This window comes from Panulirus ornatus, chromosome 28 (genome assembly GCF_036320965.1).
Source record: "Panulirus ornatus isolate Po-2019 chromosome 28, ASM3632096v1, whole genome shotgun sequence".
NCBI lineage: Eukaryota > Metazoa > Arthropoda > Malacostraca > Decapoda > Palinuridae > Panulirus > Panulirus ornatus.
In genome coordinates, this window is record NC_092251.1 from 8,797,293 (window position 1) to 8,811,225 (window position 13,933).

General features: G+C 46.8%; 1 protein-coding gene across 4 annotated transcripts in view; it reads left to right on the forward strand.

Annotated features, from left to right (window-relative positions):
- Nucleotides 1–13,069, forward strand: part of LOC139757824 (lachesin-like) — a 257,974-nt gene extending 244,905 nt beyond the window's left edge. For all 4 annotated transcript variants that reach the window (XM_071678708.1, XM_071678709.1, XM_071678706.1 and 1 more), the window contains exon 11: nucleotides 10,282–13,069. In XM_071678708.1, coding sequence (XP_071534809.1) covers nucleotides 10,282–10,361 — 80 coding nt within the window. In that variant the 3' untranslated portion in view covers nucleotides 10,362–13,069. The remainder of the gene's footprint in view (nucleotides 1–10,281) is intronic.
- Nucleotides 13,070–13,933: the final 864 nt, after the last annotated feature.

Here is a 13,933-nt window from a genome sequence, read left to right on the forward strand (position 1 = left end):
TGTGTGTGTGTGTGTGTGTGTGTGTGTGTGTAGGTGGGTGGGTGTGTGTTGACAGTGGAAGTTAGTGGCGTGAGAGTAATAGTGGTGGTGGGAGGGTGGTCGTTATGTAGTGGTAGTGGTGATAATGGTAGTTACATCTAGGTGGTGATGGTGGTATATGGTAGTTTGGTGATGTGTGTGGTGGGGTGTATGGGCGTTCGTGGGGACAAGTGGGTGGTTGTGGTGGTGTGAGGGTGGTGTGTGGTGGGGTGTATGGGCGTTCGTGGGGACAAGTGGGTGGTTGTGGTGGTGTGAGGGTGGTGTGTGGTGGGGTGTATGGGCGTTCGTGGGGACAAGTGGGTGGTTGTGGTGGTGTGAGGGTGGTGTGTGGTGGGGTGTATGGGCGTTCGTGGGGACAGGTGGGTGGTTGTGGTGGTGTGAGGGTGGTGTGTGGTGGGGTGTATGGGCGTTCGTGGGGACAAGTGGGTGGTTGTGGTGGTGTGAGGATGGTGTGTGGTGGGGTGTATGGGCGTTCGTGGGGACAGGTGGGTGGTTGTGGTGGTGTGAGGGTGGTTGTGGTGGTGTGAGGGTGGTTGTGGTGGTGTGAGGGTGGTTGTGGTGATGTGAGGGTGGTGTGTGGTGGTGTGAGGGTGGTGTGTGGTGGTGTGAGGGTGGTTGTGGTGGTGTGAGGGTGGTTGTGGTGGTGTGAGGGTGGTTGTGGATTATGGGTGGTGGTGTGAGTTCAGCTGGAGGGTGCTAAGGGAGAGCGTTTGTGAAAGAGAATCATTGAGTATGTGGCCAACAGCAGTGTAAACATGATTACAATTTGCAATTTCTATTTCTGTGTTACGGGGATATAGTTTACTCTCATGTTACCCCGTGTGTTAACCATGTATATAAATAAGTAAATAAAAGAATAAATAAGTATGAATTATGTACATGTGTATATATGTATATGTCTGTGTGTGTATATATATATATATATATGTGTACATTGAGATGTATAGGTATGTACATTTGCGTGTGTGGACGTGTATGTATATACATGTGTATGTGGGTGGGTTGGGCCATTTCTTTCGTCTGTTTCCTTGCGCTACCTCGCTAACGCGGGAGACAGCGACAAAGCAAAATGAATAAATAAATGAATAAAATATATATATATATATATATATATATATATATATATATATATATATATATATATATATATATATATATATATATATATATATATTTTTCATTTTTTTTTTTTTTTTTTTTTTTTTTCATACTATTCGCCATTTCCCGCATCAGCGAGGTAGCGTTGAGAACAGAGGAATGGGCCCTTGAGGGAACATCCCCACCTGGGCCCCCCCCCTGTTCCCTCTTTTGGAAAATCAAAAAAAAAAGTGAGAGGGGAGGATTTCCAGCCTCCCGCTCCCTCCCCTTTTAGTCGCCTTCTACGACACGCAGGGAATACGTGGGAAGTATTCTTTCTCCCCTATCCCCAGGGATATATATATATATATATATATATATATATATATATATATATATATATATATATATATATATATATATATATATATATATACCTTGTCTTTACTCCTGTGGATGTATGCACAAACACACACACACATACACACACACACACACACACACACACACACCCTAACTTATACTTTTATATGTTCGTGTATGAGTGTGTGTGTGTATGTGTGTGTGTTACGTAATTTAGACATCCGCGTTATACATACATACATAACAATATAACAATATGAAAATATTCGTGTTACAAGTCTTTGGGTATTCAACAAGGGAAGATTCAGTGGTATTTTTCTTCACCCTCTTCTTCGCGTTCGAAATCATGACCAATATAATAACTCGACCAAAGTTACGTGATTTGAAAATCTGTGATTATATGATCACGAGAGACATAACTAAACCTTCCCTTATCAAATACACAAAGAAATGCAATCACTGAATCTTTCCCTTATCAAATACACATAAAATGTAATCACTGAATCTTTCCCTTATCAAATACACATAAAATGTAATCACTGAATCTTTCCCTTATCAAATATACAAATAAATGTAATCACTGAATCTTTCCTTTATCAAATACACAAAGAAACGTAATCACTGAATCTTTTCCTTATCAAATATACAAATAAATATAATCACTGAATCTTTCCCTTTATCAAAGACACAAAGAAATGTAATCACTGAATCTTCCCTTATCAAATACACAAAGAAATGTAATCACTGAATCTTCCCTTATCAAATACAGAAAGAAATATAACTCGAATATCATCGAAGGTCTGTATGAAATGGACGACCTTGTCGCTGGCAAAGTCTGTGTGGATCTTGATCTCTCTTGACCACGTCGTAAAACTTTACGACAGACGCAGTGCCACACCCGACGATCAGAAGTTATACGCATGTGGACGGACGCAGCGTATTTCCGCTTCCCATATACACATATACAGTGACGTGTTGGATGATGCATGCGTGTATTTTACCTATTCATATTTACCTATTGTACTGTACGAGGAAGGAGGAGTTCTATTTCTCTATGAGGCCTCCATTTCCTGTTCTTTGTTAACTTGATTACAGTTTTTTTTTCTTACTTTTCTGTGTGTCTGTGCATGTGTGTGTTTGTGTGTGTGGGTGTGTGTGTGTGTGTGTGTGTGTGTGTGTGTGTGGTGTGTGTTTGTGTGTGTGTGTGTGTGTGTGTGCGGTCACTGACAACTCAGGGCGAGCCATTGCGACGTTACTTTCTTTCCTTTCACCGCGAAGCTTTAGAACTCTCTTTCCCTGCTCATGTCTCTCCTAACAACTACGACCCAGTCTCTTTTTTGGAAGGACAAACTTTCCACTTCCTTACAAACTCCTAGACTAATTGTTTTTTCTTCTTCCACTTCTTTTGCCCTTTATCCTTCCACGACCTTACCCTGATGAGGATGACTGGCGGAGACAAGAGCCTTCGTCATTGAAATAAACTAGGGTGTGCAGGCGTCAGCTGGGATGTTACTAAATCAGCAGAGGTGTACAAGGGTCAGCTGGAGTGTTACATATCAGCGGGGAGGTACACGCGCCAGATGAGGTGTTACATATCAGCGGGGAGGTACACGCGCCAGATGAGGTGTTACATATCAGCGAGGAGGTACACGCGCCAGATGAGGTGTTACATATCAGCGAGGAGGTACACGCGCCAGATGAGGTGTTACATATCAGCGGGGAGGTACACGCGACAGATGAGGTGTTACATATCAGCGGGGAGGTACACGCGCCAGATGAGGTGTTACATATCAGCGGGGAGGTACACGCGCCAGATGAGGTGTTACATATCAGCGGGGAGGTACACGCGCCAGATGAGGTGTTACATAACAGCGGGGAGGTACACGCGCCAGATGAGGTGTTACATATCAGCGAGGAGGTACACGCGCCAGATGAGGTGTTACATATCAGCGAGGAGGTACACGCGCCAGATGAGGTGTTACATATCAGCGGGGAGGTACACGCGCCAGATGAGTTGTTACATATCAGCGAGGAGGTACACGCGCCAGATGAGGTGTTACATATCAGCGGGGAGGTACACGCGCCAGATGAGTTGTTACATATCAGCGGGGAGGTACACCCGCCAGATGAGGTGTTACATATCAGCGGGGAGGTACACGCGCCAGATGAGGTGTTACACATCAACTGGTTATACACTCGTTAGCTGGAGAGTACAAACGTCAGCTGGAGTGTACACGTATATCAGCTTGGAGTGCACGCATCACTTGGGCTGAACACAGAGCCGCTACGGGTGCCCACGCGCCATCTAAGGTGTACACACGCCAGGTAGGCGTACGTACGCGCGACAGCTGAGGTGTACAACGTAATCACCTGATGCGTACGCACACTCGTCAGCTTGCGGCGAACATGCCGTCAGCTGCGGTGAGCACACGTCAGCTCCCTTCGGGCGGTCGGCATCTGACTGTTGCCGCAGATTATGCCGAACTTCGCCACGATGATTTTTTCGTGCTAAGTTGTTGGTGTGAGTTAGGCAAGTTTTGGCAGACTCCCGAGGTGTGATCCGTGGCCTGGGCTTGGGTGAGGAGGGAGGAAGGATGAGAGAGAGAGAGAGAGAGAGAGAGAGAGAGAGAGAGAGAGAGAGAGAGAGAGAGAGAGAGAGAGAGAGAGAGAGAGAGAGAGAGAGGCCGGGACGATGGTATCCCTGCAGGAGGAGGAGGAGGGGGTTATGCAACTGTGAGCTTCGTGTGGAGATTGTTGTCACCATAAGACAGGTCCTCGTCAGTGTATGGGTAGGCATGTATAGCCTCATACCATCCATGGAACTGAGATTACGATAGATGACTCTGGGATAGACAGTAGCACCCGGGTGAGTTGAGGTTCGACACTTGGATCTACTCCGAGACCAAGTATGGGGCCGACTCTTGGAGTGGGACGGAGACACCAAACCAGGGAACGAATCTTGGTCTGCCGCACTATATCGTAGCAGAAGTTTGGGTAAGTTGTGACAGATCAGGGTAGAATCGTAGACAAAGTGCAGATGAAGGTAGGATGGTGTGTATGGTGCACGTTGAGTAGAAGCCGTGGGTAAGAGGTGAAGAAAAGGTGAGGGAACACCTCCATGAAAGCAGTGATCAGTGACAGTAAGAGATGCAATGATAATAGACTGTCTTAGGGGCGGTGAAGGGTAGCAGTGCCTCACGTAAAGGTACGTCCTGCCCGACTGTGTGTGTGTGTGTGTGTGTGTGTGTGTGTGTGGCTGGGGAAGTGGAGGTACATAATGTGGCTGAAGGAGCTGAACAGTTGCTACACGTTGGTACAAGCAAGTCAGCCCCTACCACTATGCAGATACTAAAACCCTCACGAGGACAAGAATACCTCAAACACCGTTGCTCTCTACGCCAGAATTCGTGTGTTCAGATTGGCGTAACAATGTTCCATGTTTTCCTTCATCTCCATCCGAGGTTGCCAGACGTAGTCCAATATCCCAGAGGAGGTCCCCCCTACAAAAGAAAACAAGAACTGGTAGTTGTTCAATACTGTGAGGATAATAGGTGTGGTTAGTGACTCCTTAACGAGCCTGTAGATATCCTTTGAATCCAGTTAATTTCTCCGTGGCATAAGATGATGTATGTAGATTACTCGCTTATGCAAAGCCCAATAGAGTTTTGCATAATTCTTCCTCCCGCTTGTCAGATACATTACAGGTGCTCGCGGTATCTGGCAACACCACTGCCTGAGTCTAATTCAGTGTCTCAGCAAACGTTAACTCGAAGATCTTTAACCCACGAGACATCCTAACAACCACTCTTAACCTATCACTCTCTCTCTCTCTCTCTCTCTCTCTCTCTCTCTCTCTCTCTCTCTCTCTCTCTCTCTCTCTCTCTCTCTCTCTCTCCAAGTAGTTAGGGAGACATAGCGCTGGTCCGCCTCTCGCCTCTGCCTGGAAGCTGTGGCTCGGGGGAGCACCCCGTGGTGGTGGTGACGTTCGCCCCTGGACGTGGGTCATGTTGCTCTCCTGGTCGACGTCCCCTCACCAGCCAGAGATGTTCACATTATATACCACTAGGCTCACTCTGGGTCTTTCCTCGTCCTATTCTTCCCTTGTACCACCACACACCTCTGTCGAGAGGTGAGCCACCACACACCTCTGTCGTGAGGACTTCCTACACACACACACACACACACACACACACACACACATACACACAGCTCTCATGAGAACAACTTCTGTACACCTGTTGTGAGTACGTCCTCCATATACCTATCGTGAGGACAACCTCCACACACCTGTTGTGAGTACGTCCTCCATATACCTATCGTGGGGACAACCTCCACACACCTGTTGTGAGTATGTCCTCCATATATATCCATCGTGAGGACAACCTCCACACACCTATTCTAGGGAGAGCCACCCATTTTCTTTCTTATCTTGTTTATTTTTTTCTGATATCAAGTTGTATTTCCTTGGGTAAGAGAGCGTCCCACGTCTGTCGGGCACAAAGAAGATCTCATCAGTATCTTGGATAGACATTGAAATCAGTGGCATCCTGCTTGATCACGGCAATCCAATGATCGATTTCCGAAAGGCCTTTAGATATAAGATTAACTCGTTAGGTAGACTGTCTCTTGTTTGAAAGGTTACGCTCCTCATTACCTGAGAACTTAATGAGTCAAGGAGATAAATGGTTAAGGCATCTATCATCATAGATATACAGCCGTACATGGCTTTAAACTCTATACCAGATCTTTAACACGTTTTAGGGTTGGTTGATGTGACGTTCCTCTGTGTGTCTGGGGGAGTTTAGAGCCTGTCGAATGAGTGGGAGGTTTATAGAGTGTTGGGTTATGTGGGGGATGACTGTGTTTCGGATGTATGGGGAGTGTACAGAGTAACGGGTGTGTGGGGAGTTTACAGTATGTCGGTGGTGTGGGGAGCTTACAGTTTCCACACCATCCTCATTTACATCACCCAGGTCTACATCACCCCTCCTCCTCACCATCCCTGCTCCTCACCATCCCCCTCTACACCCCATCCCTCTACATCACCCCCTCCTCGCCATCCTACTCCACACTATCCCCTTCCATGTCATCAGTTCCCCTCATTATTCTTGTCTTCTCTTCACCATCTCTTCTTTTCTTCTTATCTTATTCATCTTATTTTCCATTTCATCCATCACATCTTGAACCCGGACTCTCTCTCTTTCTTCCTATTTTTTTTCCCTCCCCTTCACAAATTTTTTCGTCTTTTCGAAAGCTTCTCCCCAGCCTCCGCCCCCCGGCCTCCCTCCCCCTTCGACGGGGAGATCGAACCCCGCGTCAGCAACAGGAAGCTGACGTCTCGTATCGTATCACTTCCCACCCCACTCCTCCTCCCACCAGCCCCCAACTCATCCTCCCCTCCCCTACGCCTCATCCCCATCCACGGCCCTCGCTCCTTCACCTCACCCCACCTCTGAGAACCTAACACTCCCACCTCACCCCAACCTTTGGTCTGACCCCGAATCCTCCTCCTTCGGCTATGACAGATTACCACTACCCTGAAACCCCAGCTTAACAGATACCTTAACTATATTATAAACAAAGATGCCTGTTCAGGAACTGCAGTGTGATAGGTGTGTATTCTAACTATTTTTTTCTTGTTTTCTTATTGAAGTATAATCTTTCTGTAGTATAAAGTGTTCCCTCCTTCATATGCTAGAGGGAGTGATGAGTAAGGGAGAAGCCTTCTAGTACACTGTCCTGGCTCAGTCTATATAGAGCATGAATGTAGGATACTTCAACCATACCCCATTAGATGACCTCATAACAGACCATGTGGTCTTCTGTTTTCTAGCCTTTCCATGACTTTGACATGTGTTCTTGGACCATTTACTCTCACTCCCTCAAACCCTATAACCCCTCATGAAGCCCATTCCTAACCCTTTCACCCTCTCCCCATACTTTAACCCCATTCCTTCCCACTCCCGCCTCTTGATCTTCCTCCCTTCTTTCACACATTATGCTCCCAGCACCTCCTCACTTCCACTCCCTACCCCCTAACCATCTCACCCCAGAATCCCACCCCTCGCGTTACCCCCCGGGTTATCCGACCTCTGGGGGCCTTGGCTGGCCTTATGGATTTTCCTGATATGATGTTTGAGCTTGAAGATGCAAGCAGTTCTGGTGTAGCCGGTGGGTCGGGCCGTCTGCTTGGTAGTCGAAGACTCCAGACCTCACTGGTCGGTACACTGGTGGCTGAGGCTCCCAGCCCTCACCATCCAGCCCTCACTGGTCGGCTGGCTGGTGGCTGAGGCTTCCAGCCCTTCACCATCCAACCCTCACGGGTCGGCACACGCGACTAGAGAATACTCATCAATTGATTTCTTTCAGTTTCTGGTAAGGTCTCTCAATGTCACACAGTGTCTCAAGTCGTCCCTCGGAGTCCCTCAGTGTTGCAGACATCCCCTGGGATGTTCTCCTCAGCTTTCCTAGTATCCCCAAGCGTCTCAAGTGTCCCTCAGTATCCTCTAACCTCCTCCAGTATCCTTCAGTGTCCCCTCCAGTGCCCCAAGTGTTGAGCAGGAGGCTCACGGCTGGTTGCGGTAGTGGGCGGGTCGGGTCGGGCGCCAAGACTTTCTGTGGCATTTAGAAGTTTCCTCCACACCCAGAAGCTTCACCGAGCAAATCCTTCCCCCTCTCTCTCCCACGAGCTGGCCTGTGCCAGGGAGTGGGATGAGGAGGGGCAACTAGCTGACCATCTACGCAACACCTGACCACCACCTCACACCTGGTAACCACTCTAACACCTGGTGATCAGTAAACAACTGACTGTCACCTAACACCTGGCCACCATCTAATTAAAGTTGACGACCCATTCACACCTGACGACTTACAGTAAAACTTGCTGACCACTTAGTATCACCTGACGACCTACGGAGCCTATGACAAACCACCCACTTAACACCAGACGACCCACGGACTCCCTGACGAACCACCCACTTAACACCAGACGACCCACGGACTCCCTGACGAACCACCCACTTAACAACGTCTGACGACCTACGTAGCCCCTGACGAACCACCCACTTAACGCCAGACGACCCACGGACTCCCTGACGAACCACCCACTTAACAACGCCTGACGACCTTCGAGGCCCCCGACGAACCACCCACTTAACAACGCCTGACGACCTACGGGGCTGACGACCGACCCACTTAACAACACCTGACGACCTTCGGGGCACCCTGACGAAACCACCCACTTAACAACGTCTACTGACCCACGGAGCCCCTGACGAACCACCCACTTAACACAAGACGACCCACCTACCACCTGACGACGATCAAACACACCTGACAACCACCTAGCAGGTCCCTGACTGGAGTGGCTGCCAATAAACAACAGAGTCGCTAAATCTGACATGAAAGGGCTGCTCTGTTTTTTAATATCAGACATGGTATAACCCGATCTGTCTTTGATTGTGTGTGTGTGTGTGTGTGTGTGTGTGTGTGTGTGTGTGTGTTGTGTGTGTGTGTGTGTGTGTGTGTGTGTGTGTGTGTGTTGTGTGGGTGTGTGTGTGTGTGTGTGTGTATGTGTGGATGTGTGCGTGTGTGAGAGAGAGAGAGAGAGAGAGAGAGAGAGAGAGAGAGAGAGAGAGAGAGAGAGAGAGTATGTGTGTGTGTGTGTGTGTGTGTGTGTCCGCCTGTCTTCTTATGTATGTGTCTTTTGTGCTTGTTTCATGTACTCATATGTGTATGTATGTTTACATGTGTATCTGCTTGCGTGAGTGTGTACGCATACATTAGAACTTTTCTGTGACTGAATGTGTGTATGTGTGTGTACTTGATATACATGTGTCTTAATCATGGTATTGCACTGGACATATGATGCACAGCAATTCACAGAGACACACACACTCACACTGTGTCTGTATCTCTGTTCATGGGATTGTCTGTCCGGTTGGTCTGTGTGACGCACGAATTAACTTGCCGACATAACCCGCCCAGTGTGATTACTCGGTCAGTAATCAATTCTACGTACAGGAAAAGATGCGCTATCTATATTGTGGTCTATGATTAGCGAGGAAAGATAGCAAGCATACCAGAGGACATCCCGTCCCATAGAACTTGCGACATGACCAACATGGAGTATTGTGTTACGGGGGTTTTGCGTTGGCAGAGAAGTCTTGTGTTACAGGGGGTTTAGTGTGTTGCCAGAGGTGTCGTATTACGGGGTCTTGTGTTGCCAGAAGCGATCGGGGATTGGAGAGGTGAGGACATGTGTGTTTGTGGTGGTAATGATAATCCCCACTGATTGGAGACGAGTGATTCAAAGAAATGATCGTGAGTCGTGCAGGGATGTGGGCAGATGTGTACATGGTCCATCAGGGAATAGAAGAGACTACACTGATGTGGATCAAGTCAGATTATGACGTCAGCCTATAGACAGCTTGTTGCATGACATCGTGAACGTGGTCGGAGGAGGTTGGTGTGAACTTGTGCTAATTTAGAGTGATCATGGCTGATGATCGGGCTAGGCTTCGAGCTTGGGTGATAACCAGACCTGCACAGCCATCGGTGTGGGTAGAACGTGTGTGCACCTGGCAACACTCACCATCATCCAGCATCCTGAGGCACTGTTAGTGGAACCCGCTCGCACCCACTCCACTCCTTACTCCCCAAACATGGCATCCTGAGGCAGTGCTGGAGGAGCCTCGTATGCACCTGACCCTCAGCCACCCGTACCCAGTCACTGCTTCCCACACTATGTCCATCCAATTTCGGTGATAGAGTAAGTAATATGTTCTTTTCCTTTCATTCCAGGACTCAAGGTGGCTCCCCCTTGCTCGGCCTTGCTCCTGCTCCTAGCGCTGTCTGCCCTCCACTCCCAGGTCACCAGATGAAGGGCGAACACTCCCCCTCCTACTAAAGCCGAGGAGAGAGAGAGAGAGAGAGAGAGAGAGAGAGAGAGAGAGAGAGAGAGAGAGAGAGAGAGAGAGAGAGAGAGAGAGAGAGGCGCTCATCACGACGTCTTCAGGACACGCATTGAGTAGTGTCCCCCTTCGTGGTCCACTTCGACCGAGGATAGTTCTGTCACTTGCAACATTTTCATTACCATTTTTTTCTTATATGTTTAATCTCACGACCCGGTGGGCCAGCAGGTCACGAGATGAGGTCATGTGTACCCAACTGCGCGCGCCCCCAAGCTGCTGCTGCGCAGGGAACCATCGCTTCTCCCCTTAGATCACCATCCATTGCTTGATGATCAGCAGCAGCGGTCTTCATCCATTCACCTCATCATTAACCCGTGGTGCAAAACACCACCATCAACACCATGGGTAGATCTGTCCCTCAGACGTACCAGATCCACTGGATGAGTGTTCTAAAGTGACCCAGGCTGACCTCGACAACTTTCACACCTGACCCCACGCTGAAGTTTTAGCAACTAACCTTCTTCACCTCCACTTCCCTACAGCATAGTACACCATCTTGACCTGATTGTTCTGACGAAGTGACCCGGGTTTGGGACACACACAAGTGCTGTCAAGTATGCTAGGCCACTCTGGCGCTAGGCTGTGATTGAGATGGGCAAGATAATCATGACCTGGGCTGACCCGAGAGTGCTATTAACGAAGAAAATTGATATATATATATATATATATATATATATATATATATATATATATATATATATATATATATATATATATATATATATATATATATATATACACTCCTTGTAAATCACGTGAAGCCAGTTCTGTGTCGATACAGAAATCACTTGTTACAGGATGTGTGACTGAGATAGTAACGGTGTGTGTGTGTGTGTGTGTGTGTGTGTGTGTGTGTGTGTGTGTGACAGTTCGAACGCCGTACATGGTGACTTCCCTGATGGCATCACACTAGTGCGCGTGACAGCCACGGACGCTGGTAACAACGACTTCACTTGCTGGTGTTACGCTGGTGTATGTGCGTCTGTGTGTGTGTGTGTGTGTGTGTGTGTGTGTGATAGCCTAAGTAACGCTGGTAACAGATGCCCCACTACTACAGGCGTTACGTTATAGTGTTATTCTAAGATCATCCTAACCCCCCTATTTGATCATTATTCGTGATATATACCATTCATATACCTCATTATATCATCATTATCATCATCATCATCATCATCATCATCGTGAAAATGGCGCAACGGGGTCTGCAAGCAACGGTAGAGTGACGTCATCGCTACTCCGTGACGTCCTCACAACCGTCTAAAGCCTCATCAAACCTCATCGTGACGTCATCACACCATAGGATGACCTCGTCGTAGCGGCGCCAAGACGTCATCGTTAAGTCTGAAAAAAGAGCGCGGACGTCATCAACACGAGGGCATGACGCCTTCATAGCAATGCATGACGTCAAATCTACGTAGCCTGGGATACCCCCTTGACAGAAATCGTGACGTCGTGTCTACCGCAAGAGAGAGAGTGGATGACGTCGTCCCAGAGATGCATGAAGGCCTCGGCCCCCTCATCTAACTCCAACCAACCCCCCACAAACCCCCCCCAGAGAATCACTACGTCACAACACGAACAATGTCCTTTAATGGTTAGAGTATACGATATTCACTAATTTAAATGTTCAGTGTTTGCATAAACGAAGCAGATCTATATACATATATATGAATATATATATATATATATATATATATATATATATATATATATATATATATATATATATATATATATATATATATATATATATATATATATATATATATATATATATATATCTTTTGATTGTTATGTCAAAATCCCCTTGATCACCCAACTCTTCCCTCCTCCTTCCTCCAACCTCTCATCTCCCCCCACTAGAAAGCATTGTATCAGGTCCCAACTGTTCTTGGAGAATTCACATCACCTTGTACAGCACCTCATCTATTATGTGTGCCAACTGTGTCTATCTATATCATGTATCATATGTATACATCCATATATATATATATATATATATATATATATATATATATATATATATATATATATATATATATATATATATTAGGACTCAGGCTTGGCGCGTGATGTTCAACACTGGGTATTGTGTCAGACTGAATATCCAAGGCATTAGCATCCCTCATACTGAGAGAGCAACTTGTTTCAACCTATGTGACTGAAGATTAGGGAATATTTGTACATTGTTTAATCTAGGCCTGAATTTCAGTCCCCAGTCTGCCTGTGAAGTCTCTGAAAATGATGTCTCCTCTGTGTCAACTTTCCTCTTGATCTCTGTGTATATTTCACCTCAAGTTCCTACGTCACTATTGTCTGTTGCCAATCTGTGTCCAAACCATCCCTGAGACTACCACTGCTGGTGATCTGTTCCATTTGTACATATCTGTTCCGTCGCGCCCGCCCGCTCCGCCCCTAACTTTCCCCCTTCCTCACCTCCCGTTCCTGAACCCTCCCATGTACATACTATGCCCCTTCCCTCCCTCCTCCAAGCACCACCACCAGGCTACGGGGCTCGAGCCTGGTCCCTCACGTTTCGAGCGTAGCACTGTATAGTCTCATATCTAGGAGGTAGAATTCTCTCCTTCTACAAATAAAGAAATGGACTATGAAAATTTCACCTTTGTTTTTCCTTATTTCATTCCTGTCCCACCTACGTCAGCTGTAGTTTCCTAAAGTAACAGGAAAAGAACCCTGAAAGATCATAAGTAAAAGTCTACTCCATGTAAGTATAAGTACTTTGATGAATAGAGATACAGAAAATGATATGTGGAAAGATTAGCTTGTGACAGTGTTTTGTTTCATCATCCTTATCCAAGAAAACAAGAATTTTAGGAGCTCTATTGTTATATGAGGTAGTCTCAATGCTTTTACGATTCTCAGGGACGCAAAGCTCCCAAAGTTCCATAGGTTTTAGGTGTCCAGTGTTGGTTGGCCTTGTAGCTAGTCTGTGAGTAGGTACGAACCCTGCTTGAAGGGAGGGGAAGGAGTGTACTCATGTGTCTATGTATTTTGTGCACTCGTATCTATTTACAGCCTTCCATCCCCAGCTCATGTGAATCACTGCTTAATTCTTCCAAGATTATGTTGTTCATGAATTTCTACAACAATTCTGACACGTAGTTCAGGGGTTTCCACTGTAGCAGACAACACTGTAGAATCCTTTTAAGATCTGAGTCTGAAGTTTGGCCACGGGAGTCTGAAGTTTTGGCCACGAATCGTTCACACATGGAAGTAATCACAAAAGAAACCGATAACACAAGGAACCGATAAGACGATGCACCGATAACACAAGGGGACAATCACACAAGGAACTTATCACACAAAGACCCGATCACACAAGAAACCGATCACACAAAGAACCAATCCCACAAGGGAGGCAATCACACCAGGAATTTATCTCACAAAGAGCCGATCACACAAGAAACCGATCATAAAATAAACCGATCACACACGGAACCATCCACACAAGGAAGTGATCA